The 27,925-nt window shown below is 59.0% G+C and overlaps 2 protein-coding genes across 2 annotated transcripts; both read left to right on the forward strand.

Moving 5' to 3' along the window:
* Window positions 1-27,477, forward strand: cenpk (centromere protein K). The gene is made up of 11 exons (XM_072246453.1): window positions 1-57; window positions 14,143-14,169; window positions 14,793-14,930; window positions 15,700-15,759; window positions 18,002-18,074; window positions 19,762-19,808; window positions 21,891-21,973; window positions 23,823-23,921; window positions 24,307-24,439; window positions 25,961-26,017; window positions 26,521-27,477. The coding sequence occupies exons 1-11, from the start codon at window positions 10-12 to the stop codon at window positions 26,677-26,679; spliced, it is 924 nt and encodes a 307-aa protein (XP_072102554.1). The 5' UTR covers window positions 1-9; the 3' UTR covers window positions 26,680-27,477.
* LOC140189886 (uncharacterized) lies at window positions 203-13,461 on the forward strand. The gene is made up of 6 exons (XM_072246225.1): window positions 203-247; window positions 4,485-4,695; window positions 7,824-7,931; window positions 8,958-9,189; window positions 9,826-9,902; window positions 13,448-13,461. The coding sequence occupies exons 1-6, from the start codon at window positions 203-205 to the stop codon at window positions 13,459-13,461; spliced, it is 687 nt and encodes a 228-aa protein (XP_072102326.1).
* Window positions 27,478-27,925: the final 448 nt, after the last annotated feature.

The following is a 27,925-nucleotide window of genomic DNA, read 5'->3' on the forward strand; positions in this document are numbered from 1 at the left end:
GTACAGACGATGGAGGGAGGAACTAAGTTTTCGGCGTCCCAGGATCGGACCCCCACGGTCAGCAGGTTTCCCGACATCCCCAGATACGGGCGTGTACCCCACAACCTTTTCATCCCCGTGACACTCCCTCCCTGTCTCTGTGATCACCTCTGGCCCTGCACACCCCCTCAGTCCCGCACCACCATTCCACCTCAGAATCGAAATGCAGTTTAACATCCCTGGCAGATGTTGTGGTTCTGCGGCAGCAGTACATTGCAAAACATAATAATAATAACTATAAACTACAGTAAGTATATATAAAAAAGAAAATGAGACTAATAAAGTCGTGCAAAAAGAGAGGAAAAGAAGGAAGGTTGGTAGAAGAAAGGCAATTATAGGCCATGTAGCGTGACTTCAGTGGTTGTGAAGATGTTGGAGTTGATTATTAAGGAAGTGGTCTCAGGGTACTTTGAGGCACATGATAAAATAGGCCGTAGTTAGCATGGTTTCCTCAAGAGAAAGTCTTGCCTGACAAATCGTTGGAATTCTTTGATGAAATAACAAGCAGGGTAAACACAGGAGAATCGATGAATGTTGTGTACCTGGACTTTCAGAAGGCCTTTGACAAGGTGCTGCACATGAGGCTGCTTAACAAGATACCCTTGGTATTACAAGAAAGATACTGTCGTGGATAGAGCACTGGTTGCCTGGCAGGAGGCAAAGAGTGGGAATAAAGGGAGCCTTTTCTGGTCGGGTGCTGGTGGCTAGTGGTGTTCCACAGGGGTCTGTGTGGGGACTGATTCTTTTTACGTTCTATGTTCAATGATTTGGATGATGGAATGGATGGTTTTGTTGCAAAGTTTACAGATGATATGAAGGTAGGTGGAGGGGCAGGTAGTGATGAGGAAGCAAAGAGGCTACAGAAGGACTTAGATTACAAGAATGAGCAAGGAAGTGGCAGATGAAATATAGTATTGGGAAGTGTACGGTCATGCACTTTGGTAGAAAGAATAAAAGCATAGACTATTTTCTAAATGGCGAGAAAATTCAAAAATCTGAGGTACAAAGGGGCTGGGGAGGCCTTGTGCAGAATTCCCTAAAGGTTGAGGCAGTGGTGAGGAAGGTAATGCAGTGTTAGCATTCATTTTGCGAGGACTAGAATATAAATGCAAGGAAGTAATTCTGAGGCTGTATAAGGCACTGGTGAGGTCTCGCTTGGAGTATTGTGAGCAGTTTTGGGTCCCTTGCCTAAGAAAGGCTGTGCTGACATTGGAGAGGGTTCAGAGGAGGTTCACCAGAATAATTCTGAAAATGAAAGGGTTAACATATGGGGAGTGTTTGATGGCTCTGGGTCTGTACTCACTGGAATTTAGAAGAATGAGGGGGATCTCATTGAAACCTGTTGAATGTTGAAAGGCCGAGATAGAGTGGATGTTTCCTATAGTGGAGGAGTCTCGGACCAGAGGGCACAGCCTTAGAGTGGAGGGATGTCCATTTAGAACAGAGAGGAGGAGGCATTTCTTTAGCCGGAGGGTGGTGAATCTGTGGAGTTCATTGCCACAGATGGCTGTGGAGGCCAAGTCATTGGGTGTATTTAAGGCAGAGGTTGATAGGTTCTTAATTAGTCAGGGCGTGAAGGGGTTACGGGGAGAAAGCAGGAGATTGGGGCTGAGCGGGAGATGGATCAGCCATGGTGAAATGGCGGAGTAGACTCGATGGGCCGAATGGCCTAATTCTGCTCCTGTGTCTTTTGGTTTTAAATACGGAGGTTGTGCTTATGGGTTCATTGTCCATACAGTGAGTCTGAGTGAGGAAGTGGAACTGTGTGTCTGGGAATAAGGAACTATCCAAAAACAGTGAGAAAGCGACGAGGAGTCGGTGCCCCGGCAACTGTTGGTGAAGTGAGTGGATTCAGTTTCAAAATTTCAGAGGAACTGAGTTAGTTTTAATTTTAGGGAATGAGGCTGAGGGAGTGAATTTGAATTTAAATTTGAGTGACTGTCTGAGCAAGCCCTGATTGAGCAGTGCATTGCGATATAAAGTAATAAGAACTGTAAATTACAATGAGAATTATATATTTTAAAAATGATATTAAATAAGTAGTGAGGGAGTGAGGGAAATCTGACGGTGGACAGGAAGAAACTGTTCCTAAAACATTGAGTGTGGGTCTTTAGCCTCTTGTACCTGCTTCCTGATGGTAGCAATGAGAAGAGAGCATGTCCTGGGTGATGGGTCCTTAATGATGGATAGATGATACTGTCCCATTCTCTCTCACTCTGCCCCTCTCTCGCCTGTGATCTGCTCCTCTCTCGCCTGTGATCTGCTCCTCACTTCCTCTGCCTGTCCCCTCCCCCACTTGCTCTGTCCCCTCCCCCTCCCTCTGTCCCCTCCCCCTCTGTCCCCTCCCCCCTCTGTCCCCTCCCCCTCCCTCACTCCGTCCTCCCCTCCCCCTCCCTCGCTCCGTCCTCCCCCCTCGCTCTGTCCTCCCCGCCTCGCTCTGTCCTCCCCGCCTCGCTCCGTCCTCCCCCCCTCGCTCTGTCCTCCCCCCCTCGCTCCGTCCTCCCCCCGCTCTGTCCTCACCCCCTCGCTCCGTCCTCCTCCCTTCGCTCCGTCCTCCCCCCTCCCTCTGTCCTCCCCCTCCCTCTGTCCTCCCCCTCCCTCCGTCCTCCCCCTTCGCTCCATCCTCCCCCCTCGCTCCGTCCTCCCCCTCTCGCTCCGTCCTCTCCCCCCTCGCTCCGTCCTCTCCCCCACCCTCGCTCCGTCCTCTCCCCCACCCTCGCTCCGTCCTCTCCCCCACCCTCTCCCCCACCCTCGCTCCGTCCTCTCCCCCACCCTCGCTCCGTCCTCTCCCCCTCCTCGCTCCGTCCTCTCCCCCCCCTCGCTCCGTCCTCCCCCCTCGCTCCGTCCTCCCCCCCTCGCTCCGTCCTCCCCCCCTCGCTCCGTCCTCGCCCCCTCGCTCCGTCCTCCCCCCTCGCTCCGTCCTCGCCCCCTCGCTCCGTCCTCCCCCCTCGCTCCGTCCTCGCCCCCTCGCTCCGTCCTCCCCCCTCGCTCCGTCCTTGCCCCCTCGCTCCGTCTTTCCCCCCCTCGCTCCGTCTTTCCCCCCCTCGCTCCGTCTTTCCCCCCTCGCTCCGTCTTTCCCCCCCTCGCTCCGTCTTTCCCCCCCTCGCTCCGTCTTTCCCCCCTCGCTCCGTCTTTCCCCCCTCGCTCCGTCCTCACCCCCTCGCTCTGTCCTTCACCCCCTCGCTCCGTCCTCCCCCCCTCGCTCCGTCCTCCCCCCTCTCGCTCCGTCCTCTCCCCCCTTGCTCCGTATCCCCCCCTTGCTCCGTCCTCCGCCCCTCGCTACGTCCTCAACCCCTCGCTCCTTCCTCCCCCCTCGCTCCGTCCTACCCCCTCCCTCCGTCCTACCCCCTCCCTCTGTCCCCTCCCCCTCCCTCGCTCCGTCCTACCCCCTCCCTCTGTCCCCTCCCCCTCCCTCGCTCCGTCCTCCACCCCTCGCTACGTCCTCAACCCCTCGCTCCTTCCTCCCCCTCGCTCCTTCCTCCCCCCTCGCTCCGTCCTACCCCCTCCCTCTGTCCCCTCCCCCTCCCTCGCTCCGTCCTCCCCCTCGCTCCTTCCTCCCCCCTCGCTCCGTCCTACCCCCTCCCTCTGTCCCCTCCCCCTCCCTCGCTCCGTCCTCCCCCCTCGCTCCGTCCTCGCCCCCCTCGCTCCGTCCTCGCCCCCCTCGCTCCGTCCTCGCCCCCCTCGCTCCGTCCTCGCCCCCTCGCTCCGTCTTTCCCCCCCTCGCTCCGTCTTTCCCCCCTCGCTCCGTCTTTCCCCCCTCGCTCCGTCTTTCCCCCCTCGCTCCGTCTTTCCCCCCTCGCTCCGTCCTTCACACCCTCGCTCCGTCCTTCACACCCTCGCTCCGTCCTTCACACCCTCGCTCCGTCCTCCCCCCTCTCGCTCCGTCCTCTCCCCCCTTGCTCCGTATCCCCCCCTTGCTCCGTCCTCCGCCCCTCGCTACGTCCTCAACCCCTCGCTCCTTCCTCCCCCCTCGCTCCTTCCTCCCCCCTCGCTCCGTCCTACCCCCTCCCTCCGTCCTACCCCCTCCCTCTGTCCCCTCCCCCTCCCTCGCTCCGTCCTCCACCCCTCGCTACGTCCTCAACCCCTCGCTCCTTCCTCCCCCTCGCTCCTTCCTCCCCCCTCGCTCCGTCCTACCCCCTCCCTCTGTCCCCTCCCCCTCCCTCGCTCCGTCCTCCCCCCTCGCTACGTTCTCACCCCCTCGCTTCGTCCTCCCCCCTCGCTCCGTCCTCCCCCCTCGCTCCGTCCTCCCCCCTCGCTACATCCTCAACCCCTCGCTACCTCCTCAACCCCTCGCTACCTCCTCAACCCCTCGCTCCGTCCTCGCCCCCCCCAGCTCTGTCCACCCCCCTCGCTCTGTCCACACCCCTCGCTCCGTCGACCCCCCCTCGCTCCGTTGTCCCCCCCTCGCTCCGTTGTCCCCCCCTCGCTCCGTCCTTTCCCCCTAGCTCCGTCCTTCCCCCCCTCGCTCCGTCCTCCCCCCCTCGCTCTGTCCTCCTCCCCTCGCTCCGTCCTTCCCCCCCGCTCCGTCCTACCCCCCCGCTCCGTCCTTCCCCCCCCACTCCGTCCTTCCCCCTCTCGCTCCGTCCTTCCCCTCTCGCTCCGTCCTCCCCCCCCGCTCTGTCCTTCCCCCCCGCTCTGTCCTTCCCCCCTCGCTCCGTCCCTCCCCCCTCGCTCCGCCCTTCCCCCTCGCTCTGCCCTTCCCCCTCCCTCTGTCCCCTCCCCCTCCCTCTGTCCCGTCCCCCTCTCTCTGTCCCCTTCTCTTCCCACTGTCCCTTCCCCCTCCCTCTGTCCCTTCCCCCTCCCTCTGTCCCCTCCCCCTCCCTCTGTCCCCTCCCCCTCCCTCGCTTTGTCCTCCCCCCTCGCTCTGTCCCCTCCCCCTCCCTCGCTCTGTCCTCCCCCCTCGCTCTGTCTTCCCCCCCTCGCTCTGTCTTCCCCCCCTCGCTCTGTCTTCCCCCCTCGCTCTGTCCTGCCCCCCGCTCGCTCTGTCTTCCCCCTCGCTCTGTCTTCCCCCCCGCTCTGTCTTCCCCCCATCACTCCGTCCCCCCCCATCGCTCCGTCCCCCCCATCGCTCCGTCCCCTCCTCGCTCCGTCCCCTCCTCGCTCCGTCCTGCTTCCCCTTGCTCCGTCCTGCCTCCCCTTGCTCCGTCCTGCCCCCCCCTGCTCCGTCCTGCCCCCCCCGCTCCGTCTTGCCCCCCTGCTCCGTCCTGCCCCCCCTCGCTCCGTCCTTCCCCCCCTCGCTCCGTCCTTCCCCCCCTCGCTCCGTCCTTCCCCCCCCTCGCTCCGTCTTCCCCCCCTCGCTCCGTCTTCCCCCCCTTGCTCCGTCCTCCCCCTCCCCCTCCCTCTGTCCCGTCCCCCTCCCTCTGTCCCCTTCTCTTCCCACTGTCCCCTCCCCCTCCCTCTGTCCCCTCCCCCTCCCTCTGTCCCCTCCTCCTCCCTCGCTCCGTCCTCCCCCCTCGCTCCGTCTTCCCTCCTCGCTCTGTCTTACCCCATCGCTCTGTCTTCCCACCTCGCTCCGTCCTGCCCCCCGCTCGCTCTGTCTTCCCCCCGCTCGCTCTGTCTTCCCCCCATCACTCCGTCCCCCCCATCGCTCCGTCCCCTCCTCGCTCCGTCCCCTCCTCGCTCCGTCCCCTCCTCGCTCCGTCCTGCCCCCCCCCCGCTCCGTCCTGCCCCCCCCGCTCCGTCCTCCCCACCCTCGCTCCGTCCTCCCCACCCTCGCTCCGTCCTTCCCCCTCGCTCCGTCATCCCCCCCCTCGCACCGTCCTTCCCCCATCCCTCTGTCCTCCCCCCTCGCTCCGTCCTTCCCCCCTTGCTCCTATGTTCTCCCCATCACTCTGTCCTCCCCCCCGCTCTGTCCTTCCCCACTCGCTCCGTCCTCACCCCACTCGCTCCGTCCTCACCCCACTCGCTCCGTCCTCACCCCCTCGCTCCGTCCTCCCCCCCTCGCTCCGTCCTCCCCCCTCGCTCCGTCCTCCCCCCTCGCTCCGTCCTTCCCCCCTTGCTCCTATGTTCTCCCCATCACTCTGTCCTCCCCCCCGCTCTGTCCTTCCCCACTCGCTCCGTCCTCACCCCACTCGCTCCGTCCTCACCCCACTCGCTCCGTCCTCACCCCACTCGCTCCGTCCTCACCCCCTCGCTCCGTCCTCCCCCCCTCGCTCCGTCCACCCCCCTCGCTCCGTCCTCCCCCCTCGCTCCGTCCTCCCCCCTCGCTCTGTCCTTCCCCCTCCCACCCTCCATCCTTCCCCCTCCCTCCCTCCGTCCTTCCCCTCCCTCCGTCCTTCCCCTCCCTCGCTCTGTCCTTCCCCCTCCCTCTGTCCTTCCCCCTCCCTCTGTCCTTCCCCTTCTCTGTCCTCCCCCTCCCTCGCTCCGTCCTCCCCTCCCCCTCCCTCGCTCCGTCCTCCCCTCCCCCTCCCTCGCTCCGTCCTCCCCTCCCTCGCTCCGTCCTCCCCTCCCTCGCTCTGTCCTCCCCCTCGCTCTGTCCTCCCCGCCTCGCTCCGTCCTCCCCCCCTCGCTCCGTCCTCCCCCCGCTCTGTCCTCACCCCCTCGCTCCGTCCTCCTCCCTTCGCTCCGTCCTCCCCCCTCCCTCTGTCCTCCCCCTCCCTCCGTCCTCCCCCCTCGCTCCGTCCTCCCCCTCTCGCTCCGTCCTCCCCCTCTCGCTCCGTCCTCTCCCCCCTCGCTCCGTCCTCTCCCCCACCCTCGCTCCGTCCTCTCCCCCACCCTCGCTCCGTCCTCTCCCCCCCCTCGCTCCGTCCTCTCCCCCTCCTCGCTCCGTCCTCTCCCCCACCCTCGCTCCGTCCTCTCCCCCACCCTCGCTCCGTCCTCTCCCCCACCCTCGCTCCGTCCTCTCCCCCCCCTCGCTCCGTCCTCTCCCCCTCCTCGCTCCGTCCTCTCCCCCTCCTCGCTCCGTCCTCCCCCCCTCGCTCCGTCCTCGCCCCCTCGCTCCGTCCTCCCCCCTCGCTCCGTCCTCGCCCCCTCGCTCCGTCTTTCCCCCCCTCGCTCCGTCCTCACCCCCTCGCTCCGTCCTCACCCCCTCGCTCCGTCCTTCACCCCCTCGCTCCGTCCTCTCCCCCACCCTCGCTCCGTCCTCTCCCCCCCTCGCTCCGTCCTCTCCCCCTCCTCGCTCCGTCCTCTCCCCCTCCTCGCTCCGTCCTCCCCCCCTCGCTCCGTCCTCGCCCCCTCGCTCCGTCCTCCCCCCTCGCTCCGTCCTCGCCCCCCTCGCTCCGTCCTCGCCCCCCTCGCTCCGTCCTCGCCCCCTCGCTCCGTCTTTCCCCCCCTCGCTCCGTCTTTCCCCCCTCGCTCCGTCCTCACCCCCTCGCTCCGTCCTCACCCCCTCGCTCCGTCCTTCACCCCCTCGCTCCATCCTCCCCCCCTCGCTCCGTCCTCCCCCCTCTCGCTCCGTCCTCTCCCCCCTTGCTCCGTATTCCCCCCTTGCTCCGTCCTCCGCCCCTCGCTACGTCCTCAACCCCTCGCTCCTTCCTCCCCCCCTGCTCCGTCCTACCCCCTCCCTCCGTCCTACCCCCTCCCTCTGTCCCCTCCCCCTCCCTCGCTCCGTCCTACCCCCTCCCTCTGTCCCCTCCCCCTCCCTCGCTCCGTCCTCCATCCCTCGCTACGTCCTCAACCCCTCGCTCCTTCCTCCCCCTCGCTCCGTCCTACCCCCTCCCTCTGTCCCCTCCCCCTCCCTCGCTCCGTCCTCCCCCTCGCTCCTTCCTCCCCCCTCGCTCCGTCCTACCCCCTCCCTCTGTCCCCTCCCCCCCCGCTCCGTCCTCCCCCCTCGCTCCGTCCTCCCCCCTCGCTCCGTCCTCCCCCCCTCGCTCCATCCTCGCCCCCCTCGCTCCGTCTTTCCCCCCCTCGCTCCGTCTTTCCCCCCCTCGCTCCGTCCTTCACCCCCTCGCTCCGTCCTTCACCCCCTCGCTCCGTCCTCCCCCCATCACTCCGTCCCCCCCATCGCTCCGTCCCCTCCTCGCTCCGTCCCCTCCTCGCTCCGTCCTGCCTCCCCTTGCTCCGTCCTGCCCCCCCCTGCTCCGTCCTGCCCCCCTGCTCCGTCCTGCCCCCCCTCGCTCCGTCCTTCCCCCCCCTCGCTCCGTCTTCCCCCCTTGCTCCGTCCTCCCCCTCCCCCTCCCTCTGTCCCCTTCTCTTCCCACTGTCCCCTCCCCCTCCCCCTCCCTCTGTCCCCTCCCCCTCCCTCTGTCCCCTCCTCCTCCCTCGCTCCGTCCTCCCCCCTCACTCTGTCTTCCCTCCTCGCTCCGTCCCCTCCTCGCTCCGTCCTGCCTCCCCTTGCTCCGTCCTGCCCCCCCCTGCTCCGTCCTGCCCCCCTGCTCCGTCCTGCCCCCCTGCTCCGTCCTGCCCCCCCTCGCTCCGTCCTTCCCCCCCCTCGCTCCGTCCTTCCCCCCCCTCGCTCCGTCTTCCCCCCCTTGCTCCGTCCTCCCCCTCCCCCTCCCTCTGTCCCGTCCCCCTCCCTCTGTCCCCTTCTCTTCCCACTGTCCCCTCCCCCTCCCTCTGTCCTCTCCCCCTCCCTCTGTCCCCTCCTCCTCCCTCGCTCCGTCCTCCCCCCTCGCTCTGTCTTCCCTCCTCGCTCTGTCTTCCCTCCTCGCTCTGTCTTCCCTCCTCGCTCTGTCTTACCCCCTCGCTCTGTCTTCCCACCTCGCTCCGTCCTGCCCCCCGCTCGCTCTGTCTTCCCCCCGCTCGCTCTGTCTTCCCCCCATCACTCCGTCCCCCCCATCGCTCCGTCCCCTCCTCGCTCCGTCCTGCCCCCCTTGCTCCGTCCTGCCCCCCCCGCTCCGTCCTGCCCCCCCCGCTCCGTCCTGCCCCCCCCGCTCCGTCCTCCCCACCCTCGCTCCGTCCTCCCCACCCTCGCTCCGTCCTTCCCCCTCGCTCCGTCATCCCCCCTCGCTCCGTCATCCCCCCTCGCTCCGTCATCCCCCCTCGCTCCGTCATCCTCCCTCGATCCGTTCTTCCCGCCTCGCTCCGTCCTCCCCCCCTTGCTCCGTCCTCCCCCTCGCTCTGTCCTCCCCCTCGCTCTGTCCTCCCCCTCGCTCCGTCCTCCCCCTCGCTCCGTTCTTCCCCCCCTGCTCTGTCCTTCCCTCCCTCGCTCCGTCCTTCCCCCCCTCACTCCGTCCTTCCCCCCTCGCTCCGTCCTTCCCCCCTTGCTCCTATGTTCTCCCCCATCACTCTGTCCTCCCCCCCGCTCTGTCCTTCCCCACTCGCTCCGTCCTCACCCCACTCGCTCCGTCCTCACCCCACTCGCTCCGTCCTCACCCCCTCGCTCCGTCCTCCCCCCCTCGCTCCGTCCTCCCCCCTCGCTCCGTCCTCCCCCCCGCTCCTCTGTCTTTCCCCCCCTCGCTCCTCTGTCCTCCTCCCTCGCTCTGTCCTTCCCCCTCCCACCCTCCATCCTTCCCCCTCCCTCCCTCCGTCCTTCCCCTCCCTCCGTCCTTCCCCTCCCTCGCTCTGTCCTTCCCCCTCCCTCTGTCCTTCCCCCTCCCTCTGTCCTTCCCCTTCTCTGTCCTCCCCCTCCCTCGCTCCGTCCTCCCCTCCCCCTGCCTCGCTCCGTCCTCCCCTCCCCCTCCCTCGCTCCGTCCTCCCCTCCCTCGCTCCGTCCTCCCCTCCCTCGCTCCGTCCACCCCCCTCGCTCCGTCCTCCCCCCTCGCTCCGTCCTCACCCCACTCGCTCCGTCCTCCCCCCCTCGCTCCGTCCACCCCCCTCGCTCCGTCCTCCCCCCTCGCTCCGTCCTCCCCCCCGCTCCTCTGTCTTTCCCCCCCTCGCTCCTCTGTCCTCCTCCCTCGCTCTGTCCTTCCCCCCTCCCACCCTCCATCCTTCCCCCTCCCTCCCTCCGTCCTTCCCCTCCCTCCGTCCTTCCCCTCCCTCGCTCTGTCCTTCCCCCTCCCTCTGTCCTTCCCCTTCTCTGTCCTCCCCCCTCCCTCGCTCCGTCCTCCCCTCCCCCTCCCTCGCTCCGTCCTCCCCTCCCCCTCCCTCCCTCCGTCCTTCCCCTTCTCTGTCCTCCCCCTCCCTCGCTCTGCCCTCCCCCTGTCCTTCCACCCCTCACTCTGTCCTCCCCCCCCTCTGTCCTCCCCCCCACTCTGTCCTCCCCCCCACTCTGTCCTCCCCCACTTGCTCCGTCCTCCCCCCTCGCTCCGTCCTTCCCCCCTCGCTCCGTCCTCCTCCCCTCGCTCCGTCCTCCCCCCCTCGCTCCGTCCTGCCCCCCCCTCGCTCCGTCCTCCCCCCCTCGCTCCGTCCTCCCCCCCTCGCTCCATCCTCCCCCTCCCTCGCTCCGTCCTCCCCCTCCCTCGCACTGTCCTGCCCCCTCCCTCGCTCCGTCCTCCCTTGCACTGTCCTGCCCCCTCCCTTGCACTGTCCTGCCCCCTCCCTCGCTCCGTCCTGCCCCCTCGCTCCGTCTTTCCCCCCCTCGCTCTGTCTTTCCCCCCCTCGCTCCGTCCTCCCCCCTGCTCCTCTGTCCTTCCCCCCTCGCTCCGTCCTTCCCCCTCCCACCCTCCATCCTTCCCCCTCCCACCCTCCATCCTTCCCCCTCCCTCCCTCCGTCCTTCCCCTCCCTCGCTCTGTCCTTCCCCCTCCCTCTGTCCTTCCCCCTCCCTCTGTCCTTCCCCTTCTCTGTCCTCCCCCTCCCTCTGTCCTTCCCCTTCTCTGTCCTCCCCCTCCCTCGCTCTGCCCTCCCCGTCCTTCCCCCCCTCGCTCCATCCTCCCCCCTCGCTCCATCCTCCCCCCTCGCACCGTCCTTCCCCCCTCGCTCCGTCCTTCCCCTCTCGCTCCGTCCTTCCCCTCTCGCTCTGTCCTTCCCCCCTCGCTCTGTCCTTCCCCCCTCACTCCGTCCTCACCCCCTCGCTCCGTCCTCACCCCCCTCGCTCTGTCCTCCACCCCCCTCCATCCTCCCCCTCGCTCCGTCCTCCCCCCCGCTCCTCTGTCCTTCCCCCCCTTGCTCCTCTGTCCTCCCCCCTCGCTCCGTCCTTCCCCCTCCCTCCCTCCGTCCTTCCCCTCCCTCGCTCTGTCCTTCCCCCTCCCTCTGTCCTTCCCCTTCTCTGTCCTCCCCCTCCCTCGCTCTGCCCTCCCCCGTCTTTCCACCCCTCACTCTGTCCTTCCCCCCCCACTCTGTCCTTCCCCCACTCGCTCCGTCCTCCCCCCTCGCTCTGTCCTCCCCCCTCGCTCTGTCCTCCCCCCTCGCTCTGTCCTCCCCCCTCGCTCCGTCCTCCCCCCCTTGCACCGTCCTGCCCCCTCCCTCACTCCGTCCTGCCCCCTCGCTCCGTCCTCCCCCCTCGCTCCGTCCTCCCCCCCTCGCTCCGTCCTTCCCTCCCCTCCCTCCGTCCTTCCCTCCCCTCGCTCCGTCCTTCCCCCCCTAGCTCCATTCTCCCCCTCCCTCCCTCTTGTCCTACCCCCCTCCCCCTCCCTCGCTCTAGCTTGTGTTACCGCTCTCTAGCCAACACTGTGATGCCTTTTGTGTGTGGCACTAATCCGACTTTAATCCTGCTGTTTTTCACTTCACACGAGAGATAATTTACAGTCAGCAGTTAACCTGCTCACATGTGTGTCTTTGGAGTACTTTATTTTTATTTGTGGATACAGAAAGTTAACAGGCTGGCCAATGCAGCGAGCCCGCGCTGCTCGATTACACTTGTTTCGGGGTGTCACGGTAACGTAGTGGCTAGCACGATGCTATTACAGTCCGGGACATCGGAGTGCGGCGTTCAATTCCGGCCTCCTCTGCAAAGAGCATTTCTCCGTGGATCGCGTGGGTTGCCTCCGGGTGCTCCGGTTTCCTCCCATAGTCCAAAGACATACTGGTTGGTAGCTTACTGGCTCATTATAAACCCTTCCATGATCAGGTTCAGGTTAAAGCAGGGCTTACTGAGCAGTGGGGCAGGAAGAGCCTTTTCCATGATGTATCTCGGAACCGGAGCAGCTGCAGAAAACCCAACCATTCCATGGGTAGAACAGAGAGGGACTCCTTACAGAGGATGCGGAGTTGAACCCTGAACTTTGAACTCTGCACTGAGCCATAATGGCATTGCTCTAACCTCTATGCTACCATGACTGACGTGGGATTTCAAGATGACGCCATGCTCAGGTTGGAGGAACAACACCTTATATTCCGTCTGGGTAGCCTCCAACCTGATGGCATGAACATTGACTTCTCTAACTTCCGTTAATGCCCCTCCTCCCATTCTCACCCCATCCCCTATTTGTTATTTATTATCCCTTATTATTTATTATTTTTTTCTTTTATTTTCTCTCTCTCTCTCCCTGTCACAATAACCCCTTGCCTGCTCTCCATCATCCTCTGGCGCACCTCTCCCCCTTTTTTTCTCCCTAGGCCTCCCGTCCCATGATCCTCTCCCTTCTCCAGCCTTGTATCCCTTTTGCCAATCACCTGTCCAGCTCTTGGCTCCATCTCTCCCCCTCCTGTCTTCCCCTATCATTTCAGATCTCCCCCTCCCCCTCCCCCTCCCACTTTCAAATCTCTTACTAGCTCTTCTTTCAGTTAGTACTGACGAAGGGTCTCGGCCCGAAACGTCGACTGTACCTCTTCCTAGAGATGCTGCCTGGCCTGCCGCGTTCACCAGCATTTTGTGTGTGTTGTAGGATTTCTAACACTACACACACAAAGACTGACAAACCACAGGGTTTATTGTCTTGGGGCGTACTAGAGTTTGGAGTTCAATCCCGGCCTTCTCTGCAAGGAGTCTCTGCACGTTCTCCCCGTGACCACGTGCATTTTCCCCAGGTGCTCTGGTTTCCTCCCACAGTCCAAAGACGTAGCGGTTGCTTGATGGCTGATTGTAAACTGTCCCATGATTAGGTTAGGGTTAAATCAGGGTTCACTGCAACACGGCTCGAAGGTTGTTCCACTCTGTATCTCAAAAAACAAATGAAATAATTAACCTACTAGTACGCGGGAGGAGACGCGCACCTGGAGGACACCCACGCAGTCACTGGGAGAACGTGCAAGCTCTTTACGGACAGTGGCGGGAATTGAACCCGGGTCGCTGATGCCATGAAGCGTTGTGTGAATCACGGCCCATCCTGCACTCTGGTGCAGGCAATGAATGGAGGAATAATGGAGCACGTGCAGGAAGAGGGGATTAGCATGAATGTGATGGGCTGAAGGGCCTGTTCCTGCATTGTGGTGCCCTGCTCTATAAGGCAGAAAACCGGGACACCCTGTTGGGAGCCCATACATTCACAGGAAGAGTGTACCCTTAAATAGATTCACTTCATTAGGTACAGGAGGTAATGAATGAAATGGCCGTGAGTTATAGTAAAATTCCGATTCTGATCCCAGAATTCAGCCTGGTAGTCAAACATGGACTGGCCCTGTCTTTCTGGGGGAGCGTTCAATGTTCAAAGATTTACGCCACAGCTTCACGTTCCCCAACCCTGAGTGATGGCCCCTTTTTCTTTGATGCAGGGGAGTCTGTTTAGCTAGCAGTGGCAAATCATAAATTTGAGAGCAACGCACACAAGATGCTGGAGGAACTCAGCAGGTGGGCAGCATCTATGCAAAAAGAGTAAATGGTTTGGGCTGTGACCCTTCATTGGGGGGCAGAAGCCAGAATAGGAGGGTGGGGAGAGGTGGAGGACAGTCTGCCAGGTGAGGGGGAAAGTGGGTGAGTGGAAGGGGAGGGCTGAAGTAGGAAGCTGGGAGATGATAGGTGGAAAACATAAAGGGCTGAAGAAGAGGGAATCTGATAGGAGAGGAGAGTGACTGGTAGGAGAGGAGAGTGACCGGTAGGAGAAAGGAAAGGGAAAGGAATGTGATGGGATGCAGAATGGGGAATGGAAACGCAGGGAAAGGGAAGTTACTGGAAGTTGGAGAAATTGTTGTTTATGCAATCAATTTGGAGGCTTTTCACTTCATCCCCTCCCTCCTCCCTCCTACACCCACTCACCTCCTTATTCTGGCTTCTCCCCTCTTCCTTTCCAGTCTTGACGAAGGGTCTTGCCCTATAATAGACGCAGCCTGACCTGAGTTCCTCCAGCATTTTGTGTGTCGTTTAGCTGGGGGTGAGGTAGGGAGATGGCTTGCCACCTTGCAGAACCTCAGGTCACCGGAACTGCGTGCTCTATATGACAACCTCTCCTCTCTCCCTTTTCTTTGCCCAGGAACTCCAGGACCAACTCCTCAAGGAGGTGAGAGGTTCGTTCCCTTCGCTTCGACCCTTCAACACCCTCACCCTACCTACTACACGGTGGAGGAGAGGGAGCGCTGCGCGAGGATGGGAGGGGGTCGAGGAGGGGGCGTCATGGGAGGACAGGCAGGGGGTGGGGGGCTGCGTAGGTGAGGAGGGAGCACTGCGGGGGAGAGGGGTGTTCAGGCAAGGAGTGAGTGCTGTCTGGGCGGGGGGGGGTGTCAGGAGTCATCGCACTGCGAGGACAGCGGGGTCAGATGAGGGAGCCTCCCCGGAGGATGAAGGAGTGCTGCAGAAGGAGGAGGTGGGTTTATTTGGGAGGGAGGGGAGGTTGGGTGAGGAGGCAGAGGGGCACGGGGACTTAGGCAAAGAGAGAGTGCTGCAGGAGGACAAGAGGGAGTGCTGTGGGGGTTGTGCTGGGTAGGGAATGCCATACCGCAGAGGAGAAGAGCGCGGTGGGGGTCAGAGGGAGGATGGATGAGGGAGTACCGTGACAGGAGTGGAGGGGTGCTGGGAAGGGAGCGCCTTGCCACGGGAGTTGGTGGGTAGAAGAAGGGAGTGATTCATTCCAGCTCTAAGCTCCCCGCACCCCCTCCAACGCCATTTTGTGTTGAATCTCGGCAGGCGCGGGATCTGGCCAAGCGTTCGGCGCTGTATCAGAGCTGCCTGCCCCCACCACTGACCGCGGAGTCGGCTGTCTCGTCATCGGCAGAGGAACTGGTCCTCGAGGAGTGCAACCAGGCCTGGAGGGAGCTGGGTGAGGTAAGAATCCGCCCAAACCCACCTCTTCCCACTTGCCTTACTATCTCTTCCTGAAACCGGCCCTCCTCCCTCTTCCCACGATGAGGTGACCAGAACTGAGCACAGTACTCCAGGGTCTTATAGAGCAGCAGTGTTACCTCGCAGTTCATCAACTCAGTTCCCTGACCAGTGAAGGCCAATACTCGGTGTCGCATCGTAAGACGTGGGCGATCATGGCCTTTCCGTGACCGTGGTTGTCCTTGGCAAATTCTCCTACGAAGTGGTTTGCCATTTCTGCCTTCTGGGTAGCGTCTTTGTAAGAAGGGTGGTTATCAGTGCTGTTCAGAGATTGCATGCCTGGCGTCAGTGGTGGCATTACCAGGAATGAAAGGGTTAATAACAACTGATGGTCCTGCGCCTGTATTCGCTGGAGTTTAGAAGAACGGGGTGAGGGCAGAGAGCTAATTGAATATGGAAAGGCTGAGATAGAGTGGATATGGAGAGGATGTTTCCTACATTTGGGGAGTCTAGGACTAGAGGGCACAACCTCAGGATAGAAGTCCATCCATTTAGATCTGAGATGAGAAGGAACTTCTTCAGTCCTATATCTTATGGATACTAGCCCCACGTTCCCATCCTGGAGAAAGAAGGTTGTTTTTGAATTTCCCGATGGGACAGGGATGGGTGGGTGGGGGCCGGGCGGGGGGGAGCGGTGGCAGCACTTGTGGAAGTTTGTGCTTCGGTTTCCCGGTGGTCTTGGTTACCCTAACTCTCCTACGTACGTCATCAGTTTCAGGACAAGCTGACACTGTGCGACCCGAGGCCGGAGGTTCAGGACTCGGAGAACCCGGTGAGTGAGTGCCACGACAGACTGGGGGGAGGGCAAATAAACCCCCACCCTGTGCACCATTTATTGCTCATTCCTGACGTTGGGGTGGGGGGGGGGGGCTTGAATCAGAAAGGCAAGTCCTTAAGCTACAGAAGCAGAATTAGATGATTCGGCCTATCAAGTGAGCACCCTTACTTTCAATCGCTGCTGGTTTTTGTTTTTCTTGCCCCCATTCTCCCTGTGACCCAGCTGGTGGCGTAGTGGCATCAGTGCGGGACTTCGGGACGAAAGGTCCCGAGTTCGAATCCAGCCGGCTCCCCTGCACGCTTTCTATCTGTGCTGGGTTACGAGCTGGTGGTCTCTTTGGAAACTCACCCGGCGGAAGCCAATGACAAACCACTACTGTAACTTGCCTCGTACGCGGTTCCCCACTACGTCAGAGAGGTGTGGAGGGAAATCCTCCGCTAACCGGAGAAACTCCGGATGTGACGTACCTTTCCTTTATTCTCCCTGTCACCTTTAACGCCCTCTCCAATTCAAAACCTATCAACCTCTGCCTTAAATGCACCCAGTGACTTGGCCTGAATTCCACAGATTCTCCACCCTCTGACTAAAGAAATCCCTCCTCATCTCTGTTCCAGAGGGATGTCCTATTCTGAGGCCTGTGTCCTCTGGTGCTAGACTTCCCCACTATAGGAAAAACCCTCTCCACATCCATTCTATCGATGCCTTTCAATATTTGATAGTTTTCAATGAGACTCCCCTCCCCCGCTTTGCAAACTCTAGCCAGTTCAGGCCCAGGGCTATTAAACACTCCTCATACATTAACCTTTTCATTCCCAGGATCATTCTCATGAACTTCCTCTCCAATGCCAGCCATCCTTTCTTAGATAAGGGGCCTGAAACTACTCAGAAAGGAGACCGATATAATGGCAGGGGGAGGGGGGGGGGGGTGGTTTAGATGGCCTGAAACTGAGCTGAATCTCTTGACAATTTCACTTTTGATTCAGGGGTTTGGGGGGGCGGTGCGGAATGACATTTGTCCCTCTTGTGTTCTGTTCACTGTCTAATCTTCCTCTGCACTAACCCAGCCACCATTCTATGCCCCCCCCCCCACTGAGCCATTACATTACCTCGCTCAGCTGGGGTTTGGAGTTATGAGGGAGGGGGGTGGATGAGCGGCTGTGACAGTTAGCGGGAGGTGGCAAAGGCCCCAGCAGGGGCGCAGGCACAGAATGCAAGGAGGGATTTCTTTAGCCAGAGTCTGGTGAATCTGTGGAGTTCATTGCTGCAGGTGGCTGTGGAGACCAATTTAAAACAGAGTTCTGGATTAGTAAGGGTGTCAAAGGCTGGAGGGAGAATGGGGTTGAGAGGGAAAATAAATCAGTCATGAATAGCCTAATTCTGCTCCTATGTCTTGTGGGTTGTTTTATCCTCTGCGTTCCTGTCAACTTCTCCTGAAAGTTCTACCCCTCACTTGGGGCGATTTACGGCTGCCGATTAACCCGCCAACTCGTTAAGCAGCTGCGGGACGTGGGACAGAACCGGGGGTGGGGGGAGGGATAGGATACCCGCTTGGAGATGGGGAGAACGGTGGGAACCCGCGTGAGGACTTGCACGCAGGTGGCTAGAGGCCCAGACCGAACCCAGGTGTCTGGTGCCGTCAGGAAGTTCACCGAGCCCCCCCTCCTCGCGGCGCTGGAGAGCCAGGTTAGATCCTGACCTCTGCTGTCGTCCCCGCCCTCGCCCGCTGTTGTTCAGAGACCCCGAGCTCTCAAAACCCAGGAACCGGGAGCTACAGACCATCCTGGGGCAGCAGCAACCAATTAGGTGGCGGGGGGGGGGTGGTGCAGCTTGGGGCGTCGGGATTCGAAGTTCAAACCCAGCGCCGTTCTGTAAGGAATGTGTATGTGTTCCTCGTAAACTGCATGGGTTTCTTCCGGGTGCTCCGGTTTCCTCCCACAGTCCAAAGACTGGAACAGTTAGGGGGCTAATTGGTCATTGTAAATTGTCCCATGATTAGGTCAGGGTTAAACAAGTGGGTTGCTGGGGGGATGTGGCTGGAAGAGCCTGTTCTGCACGGTATCTCTAAACAAATAACTAGATTCCCGTTGCGTTCTGGTCAGCACGCATGGGACGAGAGGCCTGTTCCCACACTGTTGAGCCAGAAGGAGATTTTCCCCATCCACCACCCCCACCCCCACCCCCGTCCCACCTCACCAATGACTTTGCCTCTCTTTATCCTCATTCCCCGCCCTGCTAGCTGGCCGTGCTGTTTGCTCGAGAGAGGGTTCTGCTGGCGGAGTTGAACGTTCAGAAGAACAGGCACCCCAAGCGTGAGTAGCGGCCTCGCTCCCTCCTCGCATTTTTGCCCCAACCACCCTGGTGTCTCCCCATTCAGCTGAGTCTCCCCAAGAGCAGCGACCACTGAACTCCCCTCCTCCCTCTTTCATCCCTAGGGCTTTCCCGGCATTCCCTCTGTGTGTCCGAACCCCCTTCTGTTTGTTCTCCTGAGGCAGAGGGTCCATCTCTGGGAGCTCTCCTCTGTAAGACACTGATTGTGACGTGTCCGGAATCACTGCCAAGGCGGAGAATCTCTGTCCGGGAGCTCCCCTCTGCATGACACCGCTTGGGATGTGTCCGGAATCCTTCTAAGCACAGAGAATCCATCTCCAGCAGCTCTTCTCTGTGAGACACCTCTTGGGGCATGTCTGGAGTCCTTCCCCTTCGCCCTCCCGTCTGTCGGATTAACATCCGCTGAAGAACTTGTCTTGCCTGCAGTTTCAGCACAGAAACAGGCCCTTCGGTCCATCTACTCCGTGTTAATCTGCCAAGTCCCACTGACTCACACCTGGACCATTGATATGGGTCTCAATCGTGGACTGAGAGTGCGAGGGGGGCTGGGAGAGGGAGAATAATGGCTGGGAAGAAGGGAAGGGAGTGGGAAGCATCAGAGCGACATTCTGTAATGACCTTGCCTGGTATCTCAGGGCTGGGTGTGTCCGCAGCCCTGAGACACCAACTCCCCGCCCCAGCACGCCTTCTCTGCGATCCGTCCCACACTGCTCCCGCGGTGCTGTACCCTCACCGTTCCCAATGTCCTTCGTTCCTGCCAGGTTCGCAGATCCCCTGTCCGCTCCACGTTGACAAATACAGTTCTGTGCAAAAGTCTGAGGCACCCAAGCTATATATAGGCACCTAAGACTTCAGCGCAGTACTGTAGATTAGATCATTACACAGTGCATTGAGGTAAAACAACAGCAGAATGCAGAATAAAGTGTAACAGCGGCAGAGAAAGTGCGGTGCAGGTAAGGTACACGATCACAACGCGGTAGATTATAAGGCCATCTTGTCACAGACAACTCAGGAACTCAGTAGGTCAGGCAGCATCCATGGAGGGAAATAAACGTTGTGGGCCGAAGCCCTTCATCAGGACTGGAAAGGGAGGGTGGGGAAGCCAGGGTAAGAAGGTGGGGGAGAAGCCAGATGGGTGGGAGGGGAGTGGATGAAGTGAGAAGCTGGCAGGTGATAGTCAGAAACGGGAACAGGCTGGAGAAGGAATCCGACAGGAGAGATGAGTGGCCCATGGGAGAAAAGGAAGGAGCAGGGGCTCCAGGGGAAGGTGATAGGCAGGTGAGAAGAGGTAAGAGGTCTGAGCGGGGAATAGAGAAGAGGGGGGAAAAAAGAAGAGGTCCAGTCAAGCATAGCATTGGGATACAAGCCGTACTTGAGCCTCCTGGTACGTGCTCTCAAACCTTGTATCTCTGCGGCCATATAAAACTTCAGTCAGACTGGGTCACCTCTGGCCCACCCACCGTCTCTCCGCTGCGCTCTCACCCTTCGTGCTGTCGGCCTCTGCAGGCCAAGGCTGGGACAGGGACTGGGCACGCCAGTGGAGACTCGGTGAGAGTTCTCCCACTGCCTCCTCCACTTCCTTCCCATCCCGCGTTGCAGGGCAGCCGCTACCTGCGAAACGTCCCGGCATCTCTGCTGGCAACAGTTAAACCTTCTATATCTTCACAGCCCTGCCTGTCAACAAGGAAGTGCTCACCTGCTTGGGAAAGCTAGAGGTAAGGAATCTGCCTTGGAAAATTCCTTGCCCTGTTCCAAGCTTGCTGTACTCTGGGAGGACATGGAAGGAGCTTACTGTCCCATCGAACCCAGGAGTGCGTGATGGGATGGTATGGCGGGAGCTTCACTCTGTGTCTGACCCCGGGAGTGTGTGATGGGATGGTGTGGAGGGAGCTTCACTCCGTGTCTGACCCTGGGAGTGTGTGATGGGACGGTGTGGAGGGAGTGTGTGATGGGACGGTGTGGAGGGAGCTTCACTGTGTTTAGTCCACTTTATTTCAGCAAGCTCTTTAATTCTATCGGTTGAATGTCTGCACAGAGAAACATTGAAAAAGGAAACTGTGGGTCCAGATTCACAGTTGCATTTTCATGGTGGAGACAGCAGAGGGCAGTGCTGTCCCACTTTTTAAATGGAGCGATATCACCTGCAAGTGTCCATTCAGAGTCACAGCAGATAGGAAGTGTGTGTTGGAACGGTCAGGAGAGTTTCACTCTGTGTGTGATGGGACCGTGAGGAAGTTGTTTCACTCTGTGTCTGACCCTGGGAGTGTGCTGTGGGAGTTCAGCTCTTTGACCCTGGGAGTGTGTGATAGAACGGTGTGGAAGGAGCTTCACTCTGTGTCTGACCCTGGGAGTGTGTGATGGGATGGTGTGGAAGGAGCTTCACTCTGTGTCTGATCCTCAGAGTGTGTGATGGGATGGTGTGGAAGGAGCTTCACTCTGTGTCTGATCCCGGGAGTGTATATTGGGATGGTGTGGAGGGAGTTTCACTCTGTGTCTGACCCCAGGAGTGTGTGATGGGACGGCGTGGAGGGAGTTTCACTCCACGTCTGACCCTGGGAGTGTGTGATGGGATGGTGTGGAGGGAGCTTCACTCCACGTCTGACCCTGGGAGTGTGTGGCGGGAACTTCACTCTGTGTCTGACCCCGGGAGTGTGTGATGGGACGGTGTGGAGGGAGCTTCACTCCACATCTGACCCTGGGAGTGTGTGATGGGACAGTGTGGAGGGAGATTCACTCTGTGTCTGACCCCGGGAGTGTGTGATGTGATGGTGTGGAGGGAGCTTCACTCTGTGTCTGACCCCGGGAGTGTGTGATGGGACGGTGTGGAGGGAGCTTCACTCTGTGTCTGATCCCGGGAGTGTGTGATGGGATGGTGTGGAGGGAGTTTCACTCCACGTCTGACCCTGGGAGTGTGTGATGGGACAGTGTGGAGGGAGATTCACTCTGTGTCTGACCCCGGGAGTGTGTGATGTGATGGTGTGGAGGGAGCTTCACTCTGTGTCTGACCCCAGGACTGTGTGATGGGACAGTGTGGAGGGAGATTCACTCTGTGTCTGACCCCGGGAGTGTGTGATGTGATGGTGTGGAGGGAGCTTCACTCTGTGTCTGACCCCGGGAGTGTGTGATGGGACGGTGTGGAGGGAGCTTCACTCTGTGTCTGACCCCGGGAGTGTGTGATGGGACGGTGTGGAGGGAGCTTCACTCTGTGTCTGACCCCGGGAGTGTGTGATGGGACGGCGTGGAGGGAGCTTCACTCTGTGTCTGACTCCGGGAGTGTGTGATGGGACGGTGTGGAGGGAGCTTCACTCTGTGTCTGACCCCGGGAGTGAGTGATAGGACGGTGTGGAGGGAGCTTCACTCTGTGTCTGACCCCGGGAGTGAGTGATGGGACGGTGTGGAGGGAGCTTCACTCTGTGTCTGACCCCGGGAGTGTGTGATGGGATGGTGTGGTGGGAGTTTCAGTCTGTGTCTGACCCCAGGACTGTGTGATGGGACGGTGTGGAGGGAGCTTCACTCCACGTCTGACCCTGGGAGTGTGTGGCAGGAACTTCACTCTGTGTCTGATCCTGGGAATTTGTTATGGGGCAGTGTTAAGGGAGCTTCATTCTCTGTGTAATCCTTTGAGTAAGTGATGACATGGTGTAGAAGGAGATACACGCTGTGCCTGGTCGAGTGTGTGATGGGACGGTGTGGAGGGTGTTTCACTCTGTTGGACAGAGTGTACCTGTGTGTCTGTCTATCTGTCTCTCTCTCACACTCTCACTTACTCTCTCTCTCTCACTCTCACTCACTCTAAGTTGCAGTCAACTGGTCAGCAGCTGGAAATGATTCTGTCCTGTGTTCGTGCCCGTAAGAAGTCCTTGCAAGAGCGCTTGGAGAGGTATGTTGATCGGGGATCGAATCCCAGCTGCCACTCTAACCCTCTCAGGCATTTCCCACCTCTGCTACCCTCCCATCTGTCAAACCGAGCCTGTCTGAGTTTATAGAATGCCGTCTGTGGGGGCCAAGTCATTGGGTATATTTAAAGCAGAGGTTTATAGGTTCTTGATTTTCTCTTAAGAGCAATTTCTCCCTCCCAATTCCCACTGCCACTCATTTTCTATATTCTAAATAATTAAAAGATTATTTATATTTGCATAGTGATATGCATTTACGTCGGACTAAATCGGCGAGATTTGTGGTGGGGGCAGCCTGCAAGTGTCGCCATTTTTCCGCCGCCAATTTCGCATGCCCACAATTCCCCAATCCTGACCCGTGTGTCTTTGATCTCAAAACCTTGATCTTATTGCTGCAAGATGTCACTGAGCTGTGAACCCCCCCACTGAGCTGTGCCTGGGGTTTGTTTAGATTATAGGGACAGAGAGAGAGTTAGGAGTCAGAGATCGAGTGGATATAGAGTGTTTCCTCCAGTGGGGGAGTCTTAGACCAGAAGGTACAGCCTCAGAATAGAAGGATGATGCTATTTAAACATATGAGGAGCATTTGACGGTTCTGACCCTGTACCTACTGGAGTTTAAAAGGATGGGGGGTGGGGAATTTTGTAGAAATCTATCGAATATTGAAAGGACTGGATAGAGAGAATGTTTCCCATAGTGGACAAGTTTAAAACCAGAAGGCACAACCTCAGAATCGAATTTGTCCATTTCAAACAGAGATGAGGAAGAATTTCTTTTGCCAGGAGGTGGAAATTCATTGCTACAGACAGCTCTGGAGGCCAACATCTTGGGTGAATATAAAGCACAGATCGATAGGTTCTTGATTCAAATGTCAAATTTAATGTCAGAAATGTATACAATATACATCCTGAAATGTTTTTTCTTCGCAAACGTCCACAAAAGCAGAGACATGCCCCAAAGAATGAACGACAGTTAAACGTGAGAACCCCAAAGTCCCCCCCCAGCTCCCCCCTCCTGCACGTAAGTGGCAGCAAGCAACGATCCCCCTCCCTCCATCAGTGGAAAAGAAAACGTGCATCAGTACCATCACTGAGCCTAGGCGTGTGCTAAGCAATAGCAAAGACACAGACCAAAGTTACCCCAAAGGCTTCGCATTTCATCCAACATTCGACAAACCACAGGTTCCCTCTCTCCCTGGCAAGGGAGAGGGAGGTGTCCCCCCATTTTCACAGCGAGCGGGAGACATAACAACAACCCACTGTTTACGATCTTAAAAATCTGTTTTGTTGGGTTTTTTTTGAGCTCTGTGTCCAAAGATCGCAAAGACCTCGGGTCTTCGGGCCCACAGTGAAAGATTTTCTGGCTTCCCCGACGACACACGAGTCTCCTGCCTTACCCTCGATCCGCCCATCACCAGAGTCCCGATATCTTAGGCTTCCAAACACGATCGAGATTCTCAGGCCAAACCCTTGGCATGTCGAATAGCGGCCAGTCGTGGAACCTTGAGAACGGGTCCCATTCCCGCAAAGAACTGAAGCCTGCGTGTAACTCCAGGTTAGGGTCTTCAAAAGAACCCTGAAAAGGAAAAATAAAGATATTAAAGATAGAAATAGAGCTCTTTCTGAAGATGTGAGCAAAGGAGTCGCTGTTAGGTGCAGTCATCGCTCCCAAGCTCTAATGATTAGTCAGAGTGTTAAGGTTACGTGGAGAAGGCAGGAGAATGGGGTGGAGAGGGATAATAAATCAGCTGTGATGGAATGGCAGCAGCAGACTCGATGGACCGAATGGCCTAACTCTACTCCTGTGTCCTCTCGTCTTGTGGCTGCAATGCAGGGAGCAGAAGTGGCTGGAAGAGCAGCAGGAGATTGTGAAGTCGCTGCAGGATCGAGATGAGGAACATCAAACTGTCTTCCACAGTCTGTCGGAGAACAGGTGAGGCAAGGGGGGTCTGCGGTGCAGGGCGGTGAGGCAGGAGGGGCGGCGGGACGGGAGTGCTGCCACAAGGCGGAAAGGGGCAGGGGGCAGAAGGAGAGCATCGCTGGAGGGGCAAAGGGAGGGAGGGGAGATTCAGGGATGTCGTGCTGCGAGAAAGGAAGCCGGCAGGCAGCTTCGCGGGAAGGGGGTCTAGATCCAGAGGCAGAAAGGGCGGAGGGAGCGGCTTTGAGGAGAAAGGGGCCAGGGTGGAGCACCCTGAGGAAGGGGCAGCAGGGAAGGAGTGACATGGCGAGGGAGGGAGCGAGGAGGAGAGGGGGTGCCGGGGAGGGAAACGTAGTGGCATCTCAATGACCCCCCCCCCCACTGCCACCCTCATACCCAGTGCCTTGCAGAAGATGAGGAGAGATCTGGAGAGACTGACTGTGCTGAAGGAGAGGCTGCTGAACGCCCTGGGCAACTTCCTGGACGCACACTACCCTCCCCCCAGCGTGGCAGAGACCGGTGGCAAAAAGAAGGTAGGTGGAGGCTGGAGGGGCTGCGGCCGGAGAGAGAGATTTTAGAAAGATCAGCGTTACTTGTGAAGAGTACATCGAAACGTCAGGCACCACAATGGCGCAGCGGTTAGCGTGGTGATATCACAGTTCAGGATTACGGAGTTCAATACCGCCACTGCAGGTAAGGAGTTTGTACCTTCTCCCCGTGACCGCGTGGGTTTCCTCTCACAGTCCAAAGACGTGCCGGTTAGTAGGTTAATTGGTCATTGTAAATTGTCCAGTGATTAGGCTAGGGTTAAATCAGTGGGTTGTTGGGCAGCGAAGCTCGCCTGTTCCGCGACGTGTCTCTAAATATCTCTTCTTCTTCGGCTGTCCATCCATTTCAATGTTGACTGAGGCCTGGGCAAGGTTGTATGGAAGACCAGCAGTTGCCCATGCTGCAAGTCTCCCCTCTCCACACCACCGATGTTGTCCAGGGGTAGGGCATTAGGACCCATACAGCTTGGCACTGGTGTCGTCGCAGAGCAATGTGTGGTTAAGTGCCTTGCTCAAGGACACAACATGCTGGCTCAGCTGAGGCTCGAACTAGCGACCTTCAGATCACTAGACTGATGCCTAAACCACTTGGCCATGTGCCACGCGTCTCTAAATAAATAAATGACTAAAGATCGTGAAATTCTTCACCTGGGGTCAACGAGGACTATTACAATCTGAGGATGTGCTGGGACCAGCCTGTAGTGTCCGGCACCAACATAGCAAGCCCACAGCTCACTGTCTCTCTCCGGTACATCTTTGGACAGTCGGAGGAAAGCCACGCGGTCACGGGGAGAACGTACAAGCTCTTTACAGGTAGCGACAGGAAATGAACCTGGGTCGCTGGCACCGTCCCGTGCCTGCCTCAGTCTCACCTCATCACTCCTGCCTTCTCACTAATCCTTTGCTGGTGTTCAGTGACACAGCTGGAGGTGGAAGAAGTTTGAGCTGATTTATTTTATTGAGAGAGACAGCCCTTCCGGCTGTTTCATTTGCGCCGCCCGCATCACCCGACACCCGCAATTTAACCCTCGTCTAATCACGGAATAATTTATAATGACCAATTAACCTACTATCCGGAATATCTTTGGACTGTGGGGAGGAAACCCACAGGGAGAACGTACAGACCCCTTACAGAGGATGCGGGAATTGAACGCTGAACTCTGACCTGTGAAAACGTCACACTGACCGCTACGCCCCCAGAGGGCAAGGGGTAGAGGTTAAGGGGCAGCAATGAGTGGTTACGGGGCGGGAAAGGGGAGGAGAATAGAGGTGATTTAGGTGGAAGATGGGATCAGGGGAGAGGAGAAGGAGATGGAGCGAGTACAGGGCGGAGGGCAGGAGTGAGGTTAACAGTGGGGGGAGGTTAGGGATTGCTGTGATGTGGTGGGAAAGAAGCGGAGCATTTGGAGGCTTCCCTGTGGATGGGGAGCCGCACCAGAGGGGTGATGGGCTGTCTCAGTCCCAGGGTGGGAGTATTAACTCAGCTTGTTCTTCTGTCCTGTGCAGAGACACGCCCATACCGGGAGCGTTTCGAACCTCATCACCTTCCATGAAATGCTTGAGGTGAGAAGATGGAATGGGTGGGTGAACAGGTGTGAAGGACGAGTTGAGAACATACCACACTCTTGATGGCCCTGGGCACTCCAGCAGCTACCCTGAACCTCGAGTACCCCAGGCTGTCCAATGGGATGGCTCTTCCTCCTCAACCCCCACCGGCTCTCCTCTGACCCGTCAATGCTTGTCCTCCCTCTTCCCCCTGCCTTGCCACTCCTCCGATCTTCCATGCCCCTTTCCTTCCCTTTCCTCTCCCCCACTCCCACCCTCTCCCTCCTCACACCCTCTCCCCTCCCCTGCCCATCTACCCCTTCCCCACCTCTCACCCCTACCCCTCTTTTCCCTCTTCCCATCCCCTTCTTCCTGCCCCTCTCCCCTACCCCCTCTTGCCCCTTGCCCCTCTCCCTCCCTCCCCTACCCCTCTGCCCCTCTCTCTTCCCTCTGCCCTACTCCTCTCTCCCCCTTTCCTCGTCAGTGATCTAACAGTCATCCCTCTTTCTTCCCTCCGGCAGCGCCTGATGACCCAGACGATGAGAAGCCCCCATGACCCCTACCTGGAGCTGGACGAGACGTACTGGCCCCCGTACGTGGAGGCGCTCCTGCGTTATGGGGTGGCTCTGCGACACCCACAGGACCCCTACCGCATCCGCCTGGAGGATTTCTGCGAGTAGCCGAGGAACGAAGGAGATTCCCGCATCTCCTCTGCACCCACCACATTCCCCCCTCCTCCTGCGCTCGTTGGGAGCAAATGAGCCTGGGGGCTTGACTGGGAACTTGGGAGGTGTCCCCACACAATGATCTGTCCCAATCTGTGCTTGGGAGGGGAGTGTTGCTTGTCTGTGCCCATGCAGAGTGAGTGTCTGTGTCTGTGTGAGAGAGAGAGAGGGGGGGGTCACGCATCTGTGTGTGTGTAAGAGGAGGGGACTGTTCAGTGTGTGTGAGAAAGAGAGACACTGAGTGTGTGAGAGACAGAGAGGGGCACCTCTGTGTGTGTGTGTGTGTGTGTGTGTGTGTGCGCGTGCGCGCGCAAGGGGTGGTACTGTTCAGAGTGTGTGAGAGAGAGAGAGACACTGTGTGTGTGTGTGTGTGTGTGTGTGTAAGAGAGAGAGAGAGACTGAGTGAGAGATCTTGTGTGAGAGAGTGATCTTTTGTGTGTGTGTGAGAGAGAGAGAAGTGGGGGGGAAGCCGTAAGCATGAGAGAGGAAGTTGTATGTTGTGTGTGTGTGTATATGTATGTGTGGGGGTGGGTGAGAGGAGGAGGGGAGGGAAGGGGTGATTTCCCTGTGTGTGTGGAATCAATTACAAATACATTCAGAGCATAGGTTCGGCTGTCACTGTTTCAGTTTGATTTAACTGTGTGGTTTGCTTCAACATTAATGAGGTGACCACCTCACTGAGGGTTTGGAGTCTGTTAATATGGAGGTACAATTGTTTTCTTGTATACTGGTTTTGTAAATAAAATGTGATCTTCTTTACACACAGAGTGAAGCTGCCTCCGCACCGTCCCATCACACACTCCCGGGGTCAGACACAGAGTGAAGCTGCCTCCGCACCGTCCCATCACACACTCCCGGGGTCAGACACAGAGTGAAGCTCCCTCCGCACCATCCCATCACACACTCCCGGGGTCAGACACTGAGTGAAGCTCCCTCCACACCGTCCCATCACACACTCCCGGGGTCAGACACAGAGTGAAGCTCCCTCCACATCGTCCCATCACACACTCCCAGGGTCAGACACAGAGTGAAGCTCCCTCCACACCGTCCCATCACACACTCCCGGGGTCGGACACAGAGTGAAACTCCCTCCACACCACCCCATCACACACAGAGAAGTGTGAGGTTTTGCAGTTCGGTAAGAACAACCAGGACAGGTCTTACACTGTGAGCGGTAGGGAAGTAGGGAAGTGAGGAGTGC

This window comes from Mobula birostris, chromosome 29, assembly GCF_030028105.1.
Source record: "Mobula birostris isolate sMobBir1 chromosome 29, sMobBir1.hap1, whole genome shotgun sequence".
Classification (NCBI taxonomy): Eukaryota; Metazoa; Chordata; class Chondrichthyes; order Myliobatiformes; family Myliobatidae; genus Mobula; species Mobula birostris.

Excerpts from the sequence above, each read along its gene's own strand:
- LOC140189886 (XM_072246225.1), top strand. The coding sequence starts at position 203 with ATGCAGTTTAACATCCCTGGCAGATGTTGTGGTTCTGCGGCAGCA. Across the intron at positions 7,932-8,957 it reads GTCCTTCACCCCCTCGCTCC|CTCGCTCCGTCATCCTCCCT; the intron begins GTCCTTCACCCC and ends CCGTCATCCCCC. Across the intron at positions 9,190-9,825 it reads CCTTCCCCCCTTGCTCCTAT|CCCCCCTCCCACCCTCCATC; the intron begins GTTCTCCCCCAT and ends CGCTCTGTCCTT.
- cenpk (XM_072246453.1), top strand. The coding sequence starts at position 10 with ATGGAGGGAGGAACTAAGTTTTCGGCGTCCCAGGATCGGACCCCCACG. Across the intron at positions 58-14,142 it reads CCCAGGATCGGACCCCCACG|GAACTCCAGGACCAACTCCT; the intron begins GTCAGCAGGTTT and ends TTCTTTGCCCAG. Across the intron at positions 15,760-18,001 it reads TTCAGGACTCGGAGAACCCG|CTGGCCGTGCTGTTTGCTCG; the intron begins GTGAGTGAGTGC and ends CCGCCCTGCTAG.